Here is a 14,667-nt window from a genome sequence, read left to right on the forward strand (position 1 = left end):
TTTCTTATACTTAAGATATATTTTAATATATGCAAAAAATCGTTTGAGATAGGTTTCAGACCTCTCAGAGATAAGTTATGGATTCTAGGAAATTTCAGGGCTTCAGAAATCTAGACTTAGCCAATTTTCAGGGCTTTAGGATTTGAGGCTTAGCAAAATTTTGGGATTCTGCATTTTACCCCAGCTTGGTGTTTGTTGATGAGCGGTTGTTTCTTGTGCCCTCATCATGTGCGTTGTTGTTGTTTGGTTGTGTGTGTCAGTTTGGTAGTGGCGTTTGGAGATTCGTTGGTTGCCAGGATGGTGGTGAAGTCTTTCGTTGCAATCGTTGTGATCCCTGTATGATGTTGTCATGTGCATTCATACTTGTAAAAAAAAATATCTTGGCTTGATTTGAATCCTTGTTTCCAAGGATCTCTGGGCGGGGCATTACATAACCAATACAACTATTAAATACTAAATATTAAATAAATGCATTAACCTAAGTAAGCTTAAGAAAATAAAATAATTAATTAATTATTAATTATTTACTCTAACAGTATCTACTAATTATGTCAAATATTCAATTCCACAAATTCAACCAACTTTGCAAAATATTATTAATCTACCCATTTTCTCTTCCACATTTACTTCACATTTTCTTTATATTTAGTCCACACAAAACTCACACTCAACTCAAATATATACGTGTGTGTGTGTGTGTGTGTGTGTGTGTGTGTGTGTGTGTGTGTGTGAAACTCATAACTTGATCATCAAAAACCTCAGCTAGGGTAAACATATCTAAAGATATTTAATATTTACACAAATTCAACCACCATGAACACTTGTGCTTAATGTGGTCCACCCCAAAAATTAAAGGGGACTAAAATACTTAATAGCAGGCCTCACACAATTGAATTAATTGAATCACACATAATACAACATCCTTCATTATTGGAATCTAATGTAACATGTAGAAAAATAATTAAATGCATTGACCAATTGGCCCAAAAAGGTCTCTAATGCACATATCTTAATGTTGATCCAAACATGATACAACAAGGCCCATAAAACCCTCTTAACTCATCTTGCACATCCTTATTGAAGAATCACAATTCAATTAATATATTCCATAGAGTTAGCCAAAGATAAACATAATAATGATACCAAATAATAGACCAACCTATCTTCACTTTAAGAGAAAAATAACACAAGATATCTCAACTAGAACATTACATGAACAATCTAAATGTGCCCACCAAACCAAACACCCAAAAATACCAATTTGGAGCATTTCTTGAACCAAAGGTGACCAATATCTAGTCTCACTATCAATACATAACAAATCACAACCTCATCCTCTAAAATATTGGAGACCTAAAAATATAATAGCACAACATTAACAAATCACAAGTCCATGACAACCAAGAACACAATCCACTAACTTATTATGTGGAGGAATGCCAAACATATAACCATAAGTATTTCAAATACTTTTTCCTACACATTTCAACTCTCCAAATTATCATCTTCTAAAAACACTGCATATTGAGTTGATATCACAACCAAACATCAAAACAACATTTGAACACTCATCTTGAACCTCTATCAACTTCCACACACTAGGTAATACATCACATCATCAAGTTGATATCAATGTAAACAAGAAGTTAACATTAATGACAACACTTTACATATATTGATAACACCTTTCATTCTCTTTATTTAAATGTATTAATTAACATGTTCTTTCATAAAAAAATTATGGTAATCACCCTAATTGGTCTAGGAAAAATCTATATATCATAACCATAATTATATTGTAAGAAGAAGAATACTTTCTTAAAATAAAGGTTCCATGGGTATTAATAATGAGAACTTTTTGAAGTCATGTATCAAGTTCATTTGTAATAATGTACATGCATGAGACACTTGAATAAAATTGTTTGACAACACATCCAACTAATTTTCATTAAACCAAACTCAAAACCATTTGACACAACTCCAACTAAGTTTTTAAATATAAATAAATGAGAAAACATTAACAATCCTAAATACCTCCATGCAACTGTAAAAGCTTAAATATGAACTTGAGATGTACCCAATGACCTAAAGAATTATTTTTGAAACTTTGAAATCAATATAATATTGAACCAAGTTGGATTATGATGGTTTATATGACCTTTTTCCAAAATTGGGCTACATATGACAACTCAAAAATTTAAATGACCATATGAAATGGTATACATATTTGTATAAAACAATTTATGGATTATTATTATAAAAAATAATAATGAAACTTTATATTTATATTAATAACAAAAATAGGTTCAAAAAGGGCTCCCAGAGAAAAGAACCAAGAAAGAAAAACCTTGGTCATTGTCTGATACAAAAAAAGGATGCAAAAGAAGAAAGACTGTATCCAGCGAGAATAACTATCAACACCAATGATTCTTGACATTGTGAACCCCAAATGTATATCCCAAAACATTAACCCATTACATCAATGCTCCAAGAGAAGGGAGCTATATAAAGTTGAAGCCCCAAACCACTGTCTAATACCCAAACCACAAAGCAAGTACAGATTTAAAATAATATACATGTTCATTACAGTGTGATTATAAAAGAGCCCAAAACTCATATGAAGACAACTTAATCCAATCATTAACTACTGTCAGATAAAACACCACAAAGCCAAGCCAAGAAGTGTCATAAAAGTCACCATCATTGATCTCCATCCAAAATTCAAATTGAAACCTTGGCAAATTAGCAAAAATCCATCCGATGCAAGTGCAAGCCAGGTCCCTGAAATGTATACAATATCTCAAAAGAACAAGTGAGATCCATAAAAGTAAAACATGTGAAATCATAGAGAAGCCAAGATTTATTGTCAACTACTATTTGAGAAGGGCTCAACAAGATTCTAAGCATATTCTTTTGTCATAATATTAACAAGGTTAGGGAAATCAAGGGGACTAAGTGGGAAAAGTGAAGAGCTAATAATAACCCTATTAGTACCCAAATTAGCCAAACAATCAGGTAATAGGTTTCCTTCTCTATAAGAATGCAAAATATAACATTTAGAGATTGAATCAAGGTGAGAATAGACTTGATGCAATATATACTGAATTGACCAATTATACACATGACATTTAATACATGCTTTAATGATAATGGTTGAATCCTGTTGAACATGCAACTTAGATATAAATAGGGATTTCGCAAATTCCAAACCAAAAAGAAAGGCTAGGGCCTCAACTTTTTATTAATGCCTAGAGGGAGAGCATAAAATTTTGTTGCAATCACACGACCTTTAAAATCTCTAATGACTATGCCATAGCCAGAGTTACCTAGATTTCCCCTAGGATCCCCATCAAAATTGAGTTTGTAATAGTCCTCACTTGGAGGGAGGGGCGCAAGGGATCCACTTCATTTGTGCATAGATAAGAGGAGCCTTGGATGGACATAATGGACCTGGAAGACGAGGAACAAGAAAACCCTTCCACCATTGAATAACATAGCTATCCCAAGGAGAAATAACATGTTTAGACTTATATTTACTTATTGTAGCATTAACACATTCAATAATTGATCTCTCTAATCCTTCTAGAACTTGAGAGATTGGAGATGAAGTTTGTCTAAAAATTCTATTGTTTCTCTCCCACCAAATGGAAAAAATTACAAAGGCAAGAATGCACTTTTAAAGACATGAAAATATTGATTCAATATGTATGATTGGCCATGCCTAGAATAAATCCCACAAAGACATAGGTAATGGCTTAGGAAAATTAAGCTTATTAAGAACAAAATGCCAACAATCTTGGACAAAAGGGCAATGTAAGAGGAGGTGATATGTTGTTTCAACAACTTATTGATAGAGCAAACAATTATATGGATTAGAAATGTTCAATCCATGAAGCCGATCACTAGTTAAAATTTGATGTTTTAATGCAAGTCATGCAAAGCATCCTACTTTTGGTAGGACCAAGTTGTTCCACTAGAACTTAAAAGCACAATGTGTGGTTTGATTATACTAACTGTGTTGGAGAACTAAGTATCCTTGTTTAACAGAGTATTTTCTATCATTAGACGGAACCGAAAAGAGGCAATCTGGATTATTATTAGACATAAAGACATTCCTTTCAGCTAATACTTGTTTGAAAGAAGCAACCTAATTATGGGAGATGGGAAGAATTGAGGGGTCTTTTCAAATGACTAGCCTTGTGAATCTATGTATAGCTAAGACATAGTTAGAAAAATATATTCCCTAAGCTTGAATCACTATGTTTAAGAATTATTTTAAGGAATCAATAGTTACAAGGTGGGGGATTCCATGAATCAAACCAAAAATTGACACTCTCCTCATTGTTCACTTCCCAAGATATGAAAGAAGTAATAACTTTCTGATAAGCCATGATGTAGTCTCAAATGACAGATTCCTATGGCGGGTCCAAGGCAGTAAAAACCTTGGACAATTCCAAGTTATCTAAATATTTCTCTTGTAATAGGTGACACCATTTGGTAGAGGATTTCTCATACATTTGCTAAACTAGCTTACCACCGATAGCCATGTTCTTATTAGTAATATTGTGAAGTCCAACACCTTATGTTTTCAAAGAGGTTGAGATGGCAGGAATAGAAACTAGAAGTGTTTTCTTCTGTCCATTCATATTTTCTTACCAAAGAAAGGTGTGAACTAAAGTTTCAATTTGAGAGATGATACCTTTGGGGGCTTGCAAAATGGAGAAATAATAATTTGGAATGGCAAAGAGAATAGTCTTGATAAGAAAATTCTACTCGAGAGTGATAACCAATGAACCTTCCAAGCACTAATAACCAAGCAGATGGATTATTCTTTGAGTAACCAATTGGGATGTATTAAAAACATAAATTTTAGATTTAGTTGCATTGATACCTTATCCCGAAACTTCTATATAGAGATCAATGGATTTCTTCATATTTTGTGCTTCTTAATATGTAGATGATCCAAAGAGTAAGTATCATCAAAAAAAGAAATGAGTTATGGACAAGGATGTACCCACAATGTGGATAACTTTCCACAATTCCTTTTATTTAAAAGAGTTGATAATTTTGTTGAAGGCTTTCACCATAATGATAAACAAGAATGGAGAAAGTGGGTCACCTTGACAAACTCCTTGGGAAGAGGCACAAAAAACCTACTATTAATGAGAATATAAAAATGTGCACCCGAAATGTATGCTTTAATCCATTTACACTACCCAGAGGAGAAACCAAACTGATGAAGGACTAGGAGGAGAAATGTAATAACCCCAATAGGTTATAATTACTTCAAACACCAAAAATCTTTATATTTCAGTTGTTTGACATTTTGTCAAACACTTTGCAAGCAAGCTCTGATACCACTGTAATAACCCTCCTCAAATCTGCCCTCAAAAATGCTGATGAAAGCTCAAGGAATTTCATTAAACAATTCACATGCAAGGGACGTATGACTGATATAGTATTTTAGCTAGCTTCAAATGACTTTTTCTTCAATTTGCATCAATGAGAACCTTGTGCTAGAAGACTACAACCTTGTGCTAGAAGACTACAATGGACTACACAATGACCTAATATGAGTGTGCTACTAATTTTGACAATATTCAGTGCATATATATAATCTAAGCATGAGAAATGAACACCTACAGCCAACTGACATTTTTACAAACAGTTGGTATGCAAACTAACTAGTTGATAAATAATGATATCAAATTGCTTAAATGACACCAGCAACTATTATCTTCTTAATTGCAATGAAAAATACAATGCTCATGAAATATGGCCAAGACTTTGGCATTTACATGGATTACAAAATGATAATGCTGGTATAATGCACACTTACAGCTGAAAGCTTATAACACCCTAAAAAGCAATACTAACAGAAGAACCTGGTTATAGATGGCTGTAATAATTTCCTTCAATGCTGCCCCTTCTGCTTTGCTTTTTCGATTTGCTTTTTCGACTGCTTTTTTGGATCCGTTTTTTGAACTGCTTTTACGGATTGCTTTTTCGGCCTACTTTTTCGGTTCCATTTTTTCGGGCTACTTTTTCGTATCTACTTTTTTGGACTGCTACAATGTTGAATCTCAAGACCATATCTTTCAATGGCGTCAAGATTTCCAGCTTGAAGGGATTTCGTCCTTCAAACTATTGAGACATAATCTCCAGAAAATTTTCCAATTTTTTTTTATATTTCCAAGCATACTAAAAAGAAGCTCTTCCCTTTCTTTTATAGCGTGTGTTCTCACAAGGGCTCAATCCTTCGTTTTCTTAATGTGGGATAAAACATCACTCCCTTTTATGTAACTTATGTCTCCAATGTGTTATAAAATAAAGTGGACTCTTTTAATTTAAATATTTCCCTCAAACTATAGTCTATGCATTAATAAAGTTAAATATTTAAATTTAACTTTATAAAATAGCTTTATCAATGCATAACAAATTTTATCAATGATAAACAAGTCTTCTTGCCAATTTTAAACAATTACCATCGACATACCGCTGCCACTGGATGTCCGACCATATCCAAGATGACTTACTATAAATAGTAAGTATGCCCAAAGTTGCCTCAAAACCCCTCAGAAAGACCTGCAACTGAAACTATCTAGGCCAAATGGCCTCTAAGTCCCTTTAATGTCCTGGTTAGCCTACGAGACCAAGGGGAAATAGGCTAACGAAAACATCATGCTATGAATGCTAAAAAGGGGACATTACAAGAAAAGACCTATTCAGTTTATTGTATACCTTCATCATATCTAGTTTAGCAACAAAGGCTGCAAATTTAGTGTTCTTTAATGGTATGAAGGGTCTCATGGGCTATTATTGTTCCCTTGGTAGTTTCTCGACCAAGAACAAAACCCCCTTGTTCTGTTGATATTATTTTTGGAATAATAGGCTTAAGTCACAAATAAATAACCTTTGTGATAATCTTATAGATGGTATTGCACAAAGAAATAGGGTAAGAAATAACAAAATAGTAAGGATCATTAACCATTGGGATGAGAGCAATATTTGTGGTATTAAAGTTCTTCAAAATGAAAACATTTTTCCTAGATTCTTCAAGCACCTCAAGTAGCTCAACAGAAATGACATCCCAACATTTCTGAAAAAATAATGTTGTGAACCCATCAGGGCCTAGAGCCTTATCTAGAGGCATAGAAAACACCACAAGTTGTATCTCAAAAAGAGTGAATGGGGCCATTAAAACCAAATTGTCTTGGTGTGTAATCAATGAGGGAATGGAATCCAAGATCTCACCCACAAGGTCGGAAGGGAGGGTTGCGGGGGATCTTGAGGTGGAGGGGGAAAGTAGATTAGAGAGAAACCTTACACTCTCATTTTGGAGACCCTCAACATCACAAATTAGACTTCCTAGATGGTCATGAATTGTAAAAATTGTGTTGTTAGCCTTTTTTTGCTTGTGAGATGAGTGAAAAAACCTAGTATTTTGATCGCCTTGTTAAAGCCATAGTTCTCTAGACTTTTGTCTCCAATATTCTTCTTCACTTACATAATTCAAACCACTCCTCTTGCAATACTTTTTTCCTTGAATGTCTATCCGCATTTAAACCATGGAGTAAAATGTGTTGATTAATCTCAGCTAGTTTTCCTTCTACTACCTTTTTCTCCTCAAAAATATTTTAAAAATGTGTTTATTCGAAATCTTGATAAGCCCTTTGACATACTGCATTTTCTTGTGAAACTAAAACATTTTGGTTCCTGGCTCTAGTGGGGCATCCTTCCACCATTGTTTTAGAAGAACATCAAAATGGGTATGATGATACTAGACACTTTCAAACTTAAAAGATGCTCTAGAAAAACTACTAGGAGGAGAATCTGATGGAAGAATTGACAGTTGAATAGGGAAATGATCAGATTCAGAATATGGTTATATATATGATTGGACAGTATAATTCACCAATTTCCAGCAATTTGAACATTAAAATCTATCCAATCTAACTGCAATCTAGTGGAACTTGACTCTTCTATTAGTCCAAGTGAAAAATCTAGGTTGTGGGTGAACATCAAATAGAGCATTATCATCAACAAAGTCATTAAAGACCTAGGTAGCTCTGGGAAAGGGAGTAATACCTCCAATCTTATCCCTAGGATGAAGAATGTCATTAAAGTCACTAAAAATAATAAACTTGGCACATGTTGATTGTTGAATAATACCTATGAGAGCAAGCCATAATCCTTGTTTATCTATCATAGGGGTAGGGCCATAAACATTTATCAATTGGAATGAAAGTTCATTATGTTGGATGAATAACACTTGTCAATTAGTTCCCTAATAAGGATGCTCAACCTTGATAGTCTTAGGATTCCATAATACATCAAGGCCTCGAAAAGCACATAAGGTAGGAACATGTGAGGAATTCCATGTTGACCAACATCCAACAAATTTCAGGAAATTATTTGTTGATAGCTTAGTCTCTTGAAGCATGATTACATCACATTAAATGGAATCAAGACAACGCTCGATCATATTTCATTTGTCAGGGGCATTACCACCCCTGGCATTCCATGAGAGGACCTTCATAATTAACAAGGAGAACTCTTGGCCCTCCTTGTCGATCGTTTAGTGGAAGGAAAATTACCATCCACAGTTGACTGAATCCCCACATGAATTTCTTCTTTAGCTTTTGTAGCTTTTGATGGCCTACCCCTAGGCTTTGAAGATTTCTTACTCATAGTAGGTGAGAGGGGGTTTTGTAGTACAAACAAATTTATAGGAGAAATCAAAGCTAACATTAACAAGAGGTTATAAATAAATATAATATAATATTCTAATATGTATTATTAGTATATCAATTTAAAATGTTTGTTATAAAATATAAATGAATTTAAGATATTTTCATATGATTAAAAGGTTATAATAACATAATAATTTTAATATTTTGACACTTATTATCATTATGAGTGATGGTCAAATTCGAGCCTTAGAATCAAGTTTAATAATTCATAAATATTAAAACGAGTGTTTTCTCAATAAAATGGTCAAACTTAGAGAATATTTTTAAATGCTATAATGTGTGCTTACATAAGCCCCTCCATTTCTACAATCTTTAACCAAGCCAAACAAATAGTGTTTGAACTCGTTTGTTCCATGTTATGACACGTATACTTCGCAACATCTATAAAAAACCTCATAAATATTCAAAAACGAACTTAATCTTCTCCTAAATAGTCGCGAAGGCATATTTATAGGTCCCGTTGTCCATAAATAGTGTGTTGGATTAATTTATTACTTTTATTATTATTATTATTATAATACTATTTCGTTTTAAGTTGTCCCTCACGTATTTCTGGTTCTTTATTATTCTCTGCTTTTTTATTATACATTCCACTGATTTTTAATTATATTTTCCACTCAGCATGCACGGCACTTTCACGGAAATAATAATAATGCAATAAAGGTATGACCGGAAATTAAGTATTGGCAGAGCATTTTACCCAAGAGGAACGAGAATCACCCACGAGATAAAAAGGGGAATCTGAATGTACGGATTGCAGATAAAGGCGTTTCGTAATTTTGCGGCCATTAAAAACATAGTGGTGTTCAGATCTGTTATCCCAATATGGCATCTTCTAATTCATCTGCCATTATGTGCCTGAATCAATTCGCATTTCAAGAAGCTTCATTACTACTACTGTTACAGGATTTACACAGCTTTAAATCTTCCTACACAGCTTTTTCGAAAAAGAATTATTCTATGGATTAAAAAAGAAAGAATTTATTTTTTCTGCGAGGTTGCAAAAATAATGAAAAGAAATAGACCGCCATTGATAGAAATTCCATACTTCATAAAACACGAAAGACAAATAAATGCATTGAGGATTTTCCTTTTTCCATATACGGAACAGAACAGCTGAACAAATTACCGGAGATTTTTGGAAAAAATTTACAGTAAGAAGAATTTGATAGTTTTGGAACGTTCAGACTCCATGGCTTCTGTAATGTAACGAGGAAGTCTGTTAACTACAAACTTATGGACGGAAGGTGGAAGATTTAACATATGAAACTGTAAATTGATGCAGAGAAACTTCTATGCTCACAATATCCGGCCTTAATCTATACAATTACTTGGAAAAAAGAATTGTTCAGGAAAGAATACCTCAGAATCCAGCATTCTCAAATCCGTGCAAATCGATAACTTTGGTGCAGGATTTTCTCATTAGAGCAACCTTTGCAAGCTTCTCGGCTGTTCGCCAAGCAGAGGCACTTGAGCTTGGATTCGGATTGGGCGGGGAAATTAATTCAGGCTGCGCTGGATTTTGTGAGCGCACAACCATGTCCGCCATGGACGGCGTCTGGTATTCTCTGCTGTAATTCTCAAAACTTTCGCCACGGGTTGTGGCTCTTTGCCCGAGATGCGAGCTGTGAGAAGAAAGAACAAATGCTCGTCCAGAACGTTCATAGGTCTGCCTGTTCGCCATTCTGATTTGAATCTCTGTGATTTCTGATTCGAGTGACAGGTAGAGTGAGCGATCGGAAGTTCGAGCTGAGGCTGCGGAGATTTGTAGATCTGCTTTTGCTTTTTGGAGAATTTCTTGTGCGCCAGACATTTCGCCGCGGTCGGCTAGGGTTTTAGCATCGGCTATGGCTTGAGCTGTTCGGAGGCGCAGCTGTTGCTTCTGTACGTCCAAATTTAGGGCCACCGGATGTCCGATGGAGTCCTCAGGACGCGAGATTGAGAGGATTTTTTCTTGAATTTGCAGGATTTGCTGCGAGACGGGGTCTTTGTATGAGCAATTGACAGAAACTAAATTCGTAGGGTTTGAAGAGCTCAAAATGGAAGATAAATGAAGATCCACCAGTATGTCTCTGCATTCCTCTGCGTAAAGATCTCGGAGCTTTACTGTGCCATGACTGCAGTCATCGGAAATGGAAGTGTCATAGCTCCCGGCGTGCAGACATTTCAATTTTGTGGCTGCACAAGCGGAGAGCGATAAATTTACGTCTTGCACGACGACGCTGAGCAATCCGCCGATGCACTGCGCGAAAGCTTCTTGCACGAGGCTTTCCGATTGAATGAAGGAAAATGTGCCCCCGGATTGTTCAGAAACGGAATGCATCGTTGCGGCGTCGTGATCGACGCCGAATCCAAAGGTATGGACTGGAATTTGAACTGCGGCACTCTGGATTGAAGTTACATGAGAAGTACTGCTGCGCCTTTCGCCGCCACGAGAGCTGAGGCTGTAGGTGTCATGGCCGTCCGAGAGCAACATGATGCTCGCTACGGGGTTTCGAACCCGGCGATCTTCGAGAACTTTTGTGCCTTTTCGCAGGCCTTCGGAAATATTTGTGCCGCCTGTGCAAATGAGGCGCTCGATCACTCGACGGGCGGATCTTTGCCCTTCAGGAACCATGCGCTTTAGGGGAAATACTCGCTTTGCAGTAGAAGAAAATGCAACAATGGAGAGCCTATCCGCGGGGCTTAGATTTGATATTACAAAAGCCATGGCGCGTTTGAGTAGCGAAAGCTTTGTTCCAGACATGCTTCCGCTTACATCAAGCACTGTGACAAGATCGATCGGCGCTCGGCTGTTATTTTTCTCAGAAATCTGTTCTCTTGCCTTGACGTGCACGAGAATCGTGAAATTCTCGCAGGCTTTGCCTGCTTCAACGGCTTCCACCTCAGGATGCAACGATATCTCCATTTTTGTTGTAGGATCGCTCGTTCCTTCGGAATCCGCCGCGGTTTCGAGCTCCTGATCTTTTGCTTGGCCTTCGCTCGATCTAGGATTATCGAGAGGCTCATCGTCGTCGTACACAGGCGGCTCCTGAGAAAAGCTTTGGCGATGTCCCCTAAAGCTTGCAATAGAATCATCTAGGATTCTCAAAACCGGATCCAATCTTCTCTGCTCGTCTTCTGCATTTCTCAAGGCTTCCTGACGCCTGGGAATGAGACTCTCATTTCTCGTCCCTGGAACAACTTTGTTGTCTTCCTTGGCGGGAGCCTGCCATGGCACTTCCTTCCATTTTGCCCTACAGACAGGGCAAATCAAGTTGCCGTGACGGACATTCGAGGCAATGCATTGAAAATGGAAAGAATGAGAGCATTCCGCTGTAAAGATTGCGTGACCCTGCCCGGGCTTCATCGTCTCCAAGCATATTGCACATGAGCTCTGCAAAACATTAAAAAAAGATATCAAACTTCCTGAAAGAAAAATTTCCTCATTTCTCATCCAGGTAAAGATTACACAATTTTCTGATACAAAATAGAATCTCCTCATTTCTCATCCAGGCAAAGATCAGACAATTTTCCGATACAAAATAGAAATCTACTCATTGTTTATCCAGGCAAAGATTCGACAATTTACTGATACAAAACAGAAAACTTCGACGTGGCGATCCTAAAAGACAAGCACTATCAGATTTCGTTGACCGGTTATTCAAAACAATATTGCTTTCACATAATTTCTCTTCTCCAAAGCGAAGAAAAATAACATTACGGCCATTCTTCCTGAAAATATCCAACTTCCAGAAAGCAAAATCTCCTCATTTCTCATCCAGGCAAAGATTAGAAAACTTTCAGACACAAAATCGAAAATTCAGACGCAAAGAGTGACGCGCAAAACCTAAAATACAAAGAGTATATCAGATTTCCTTGCCGGTCATTCAAAATATCACATTCACACAATCTCTCTTATACACATCAAAATCTCGCAAACAAATTAAAGATTACGGCCATTCTTCACCACAACATACTTTGGAGATTCGAATCCCGCTTCGAAACAGAGACGGCGATCGTGGCGACTGCGGCGGGCCACAGTTCGAAGCCAACTCCGTCGGCGACACATTTTCCGTCTGAAGCAACCTCGGACTGCTCTGGCATTGCAGCCGCGGGGATTGAACCGCCGACCTAGGGCTATCAGCACGGCAATTCGCTCTCGGGCTCGGGCTCCCAGCCGTTTGCTGCTGCAAACCACGAGAACTTCCATTACTATTTACTGTAACAACTACTCTCGAACCAGCCACGTTTCGTGACTCAAATCTCGAACCAGCATCATAATCTTCCGCCGTTTCATCCTCAAGCTCCGGAGGAACCGACGCGCAAACACCAAATCCAAATGCGCTTCTCGCCCTTCTCCATCCAGTGCCCATATTTTCACCAGATGAGAATTCCTCAAAGACCAATCTTTCCCCCCAAAAATAAGAAAGAACACACTCTCTTCGTTCTCAATATTCAAAGCTCATGCTTTCTCCACAGCGTCCTGTAGTTTGAATACAGAATCCCGGGTGCTGCCATTAAAGAACCAAAAAACAACCTTGAAAAACCAAAAAAGAAAGAAAAGAAAAAGGGAAAATTATTGAGAGACGCTTAAATCAGTGGAGGAGAAGCAGGAGGCACGGTGGAAAAGTTATAATGGTTGCAATCCAGAGAGGTCCGAGCGTATGAGGAGAGTTCGTAACGGAGGGCCCGCGGATCAAAGCGACCGGCCAGCGCCGGTGAAAGGAACGGGCATTTTTGCGACCAGTCAACACCCGTGCGTGCGTACGTAGGCCCTGACATAGACACTAACGTAAAGGACTGCAGCGTATGCCCATTGCACCATATAACATGCCCTGCAACTTTGAAATTACGGCAACTAACGGAGATTAGACAGTCTTTCACAAATCGGTTACTAACAGTTTGAATGCCTTCTACAGATTTTCCAACAGCAATTTACCATTTTATAGATCGTTAACTACTTTTGGGAACGGGCTAAATCTGGGAGGGTAAGGCACGAACAGTGTGTGTTAATAAGTGTGTAAACTAATTTTGGACGAAATTTTATGATTGTGTTTGAGTTAGAATTTATATTTGGGATGGGGGACCTTGCAGGTCTCATTTTTATGATATATGGATTATTGTGAATGATTATGGGAATCAATTTTGTTTTTGTCAATTTATGCATATGCATTGTTGTCATGTCTAAACTTTTAAATTACCATTAAAAGTTTCAAAAAACGATCGTACATGTACTAATAGTTGATTGTTTTTAGTTTTCTTGGTTGTTGATTAGTCCATTTGTGTAAAAAATACTATTTTTTGGGTGACGAACTATTGAGGGGTCTTAGTGGTGAGTATCAAGCCAACAGTTTTAGACCACCTCGCACTCTACAAGTTCTACAAATAGCTTCGTAAACGCAAGGAAGTTGAAAGGTTGGCTTTGAGCTCTTCAGTCAACTACGGAGGTTCACCGAAAAAATTGACAAATTTTAATATACGGATTAGGAATTGTAGGTGCACAAAGTTAGTTTGGGCAACTACTGGGTCATTTCCCTTAGTCATCAAACATAGGTTAATAAGTTTGATGTTCTCAGTTTTTTGAAAGTGATTGTGTAAGTTTTTTTGTCTTCAATGTTTCGGATCATACTACATGATCCATCATCAAGATGCAAAAGAGTCAGGGAGAAAAAGAAATGTGGATGGTATCCTAATGATGCGTCATGTAGTATGATCTAAAATGTTGATGACAAAAAATCTTACACAATCATTCCCAGAAAACTGAGAACATTTTGCATGGATTGTAGAAATCTGATAGCTTTAAAAAGTTTGACCCAAAAACTACATATTTTAACTGGGAGAACAATACCACTATAAGACTTTGTAGATCGAAAAGATTCCCACATGGAAGATCTATTTTCACTCTCATTTCCATTTCGATCCATTAGAGAAT

General features: G+C 36.9%; 2 protein-coding genes across 2 annotated transcripts in view; both read right to left on the reverse strand.

Annotated features, from left to right (window-relative positions):
- The window catches only part of LOC149579636 (large ribosomal subunit protein eL42z/eL42y-like), a 41,819-nt gene extending 32,234 nt beyond the window's left edge, over positions 1-9,585 (reverse strand). Inside the window, exon 1 of the mRNA XM_089802360.1 lies at positions 9,454-9,585. Coding sequence (XP_089658486.1) covers positions 9,454-9,585 — 132 coding nt within the window. The remainder of the gene's footprint in view (positions 1-9,453) is intronic.
- A 232-nt stretch (positions 9,586-9,817) lies between these two features.
- Positions 9,818-13,652, reverse strand: LOC149579637 (E3 ubiquitin-protein ligase WAV3-like). Its single transcript, XM_089786204.1, has 2 exons — positions 12,713-13,652; positions 9,818-12,129 (listed from the first exon to the last, which is right to left on the reverse strand). The coding sequence occupies exons 1-2, from the start codon at positions 13,106-13,108 to the stop codon at positions 10,117-10,119; spliced, it is 2,409 nt and encodes an 802-aa protein (XP_089642330.1). The 5' UTR covers positions 13,109-13,652; the 3' UTR covers positions 9,818-10,116.
- Between the last annotated feature and the right edge of the window lie 1,015 nt (positions 13,653-14,667).

The sequence above is a fragment of the Cupressus sempervirens genome, chromosome 1, assembly GCF_028749045.1.
Source record: "Cupressus sempervirens isolate cs-2001-9-10 chromosome 1, ASM2874904v1, whole genome shotgun sequence".
NCBI lineage: Eukaryota > Viridiplantae > Streptophyta > Pinopsida > Cupressales > Cupressaceae > Cupressus > Cupressus sempervirens.

What these genes read in the sequence shown, in the direction of transcription:
- LOC149579637 (XM_089786204.1), bottom strand. Translation starts at nt 13,108, where the DNA reads ATGGGCACTGGATGGAGAAGGGCGAGAAGCGCATTTGGATTTGGTGTT. An exon ending in GCGGGATTCGAATCTCCAAA is followed by an intron (nt 12,130 to 12,712) that starts GTATGTTGTGGT and finishes AATGTTTTGCAG; the next exon opens with AGCTCATGTGCAATATGCTT.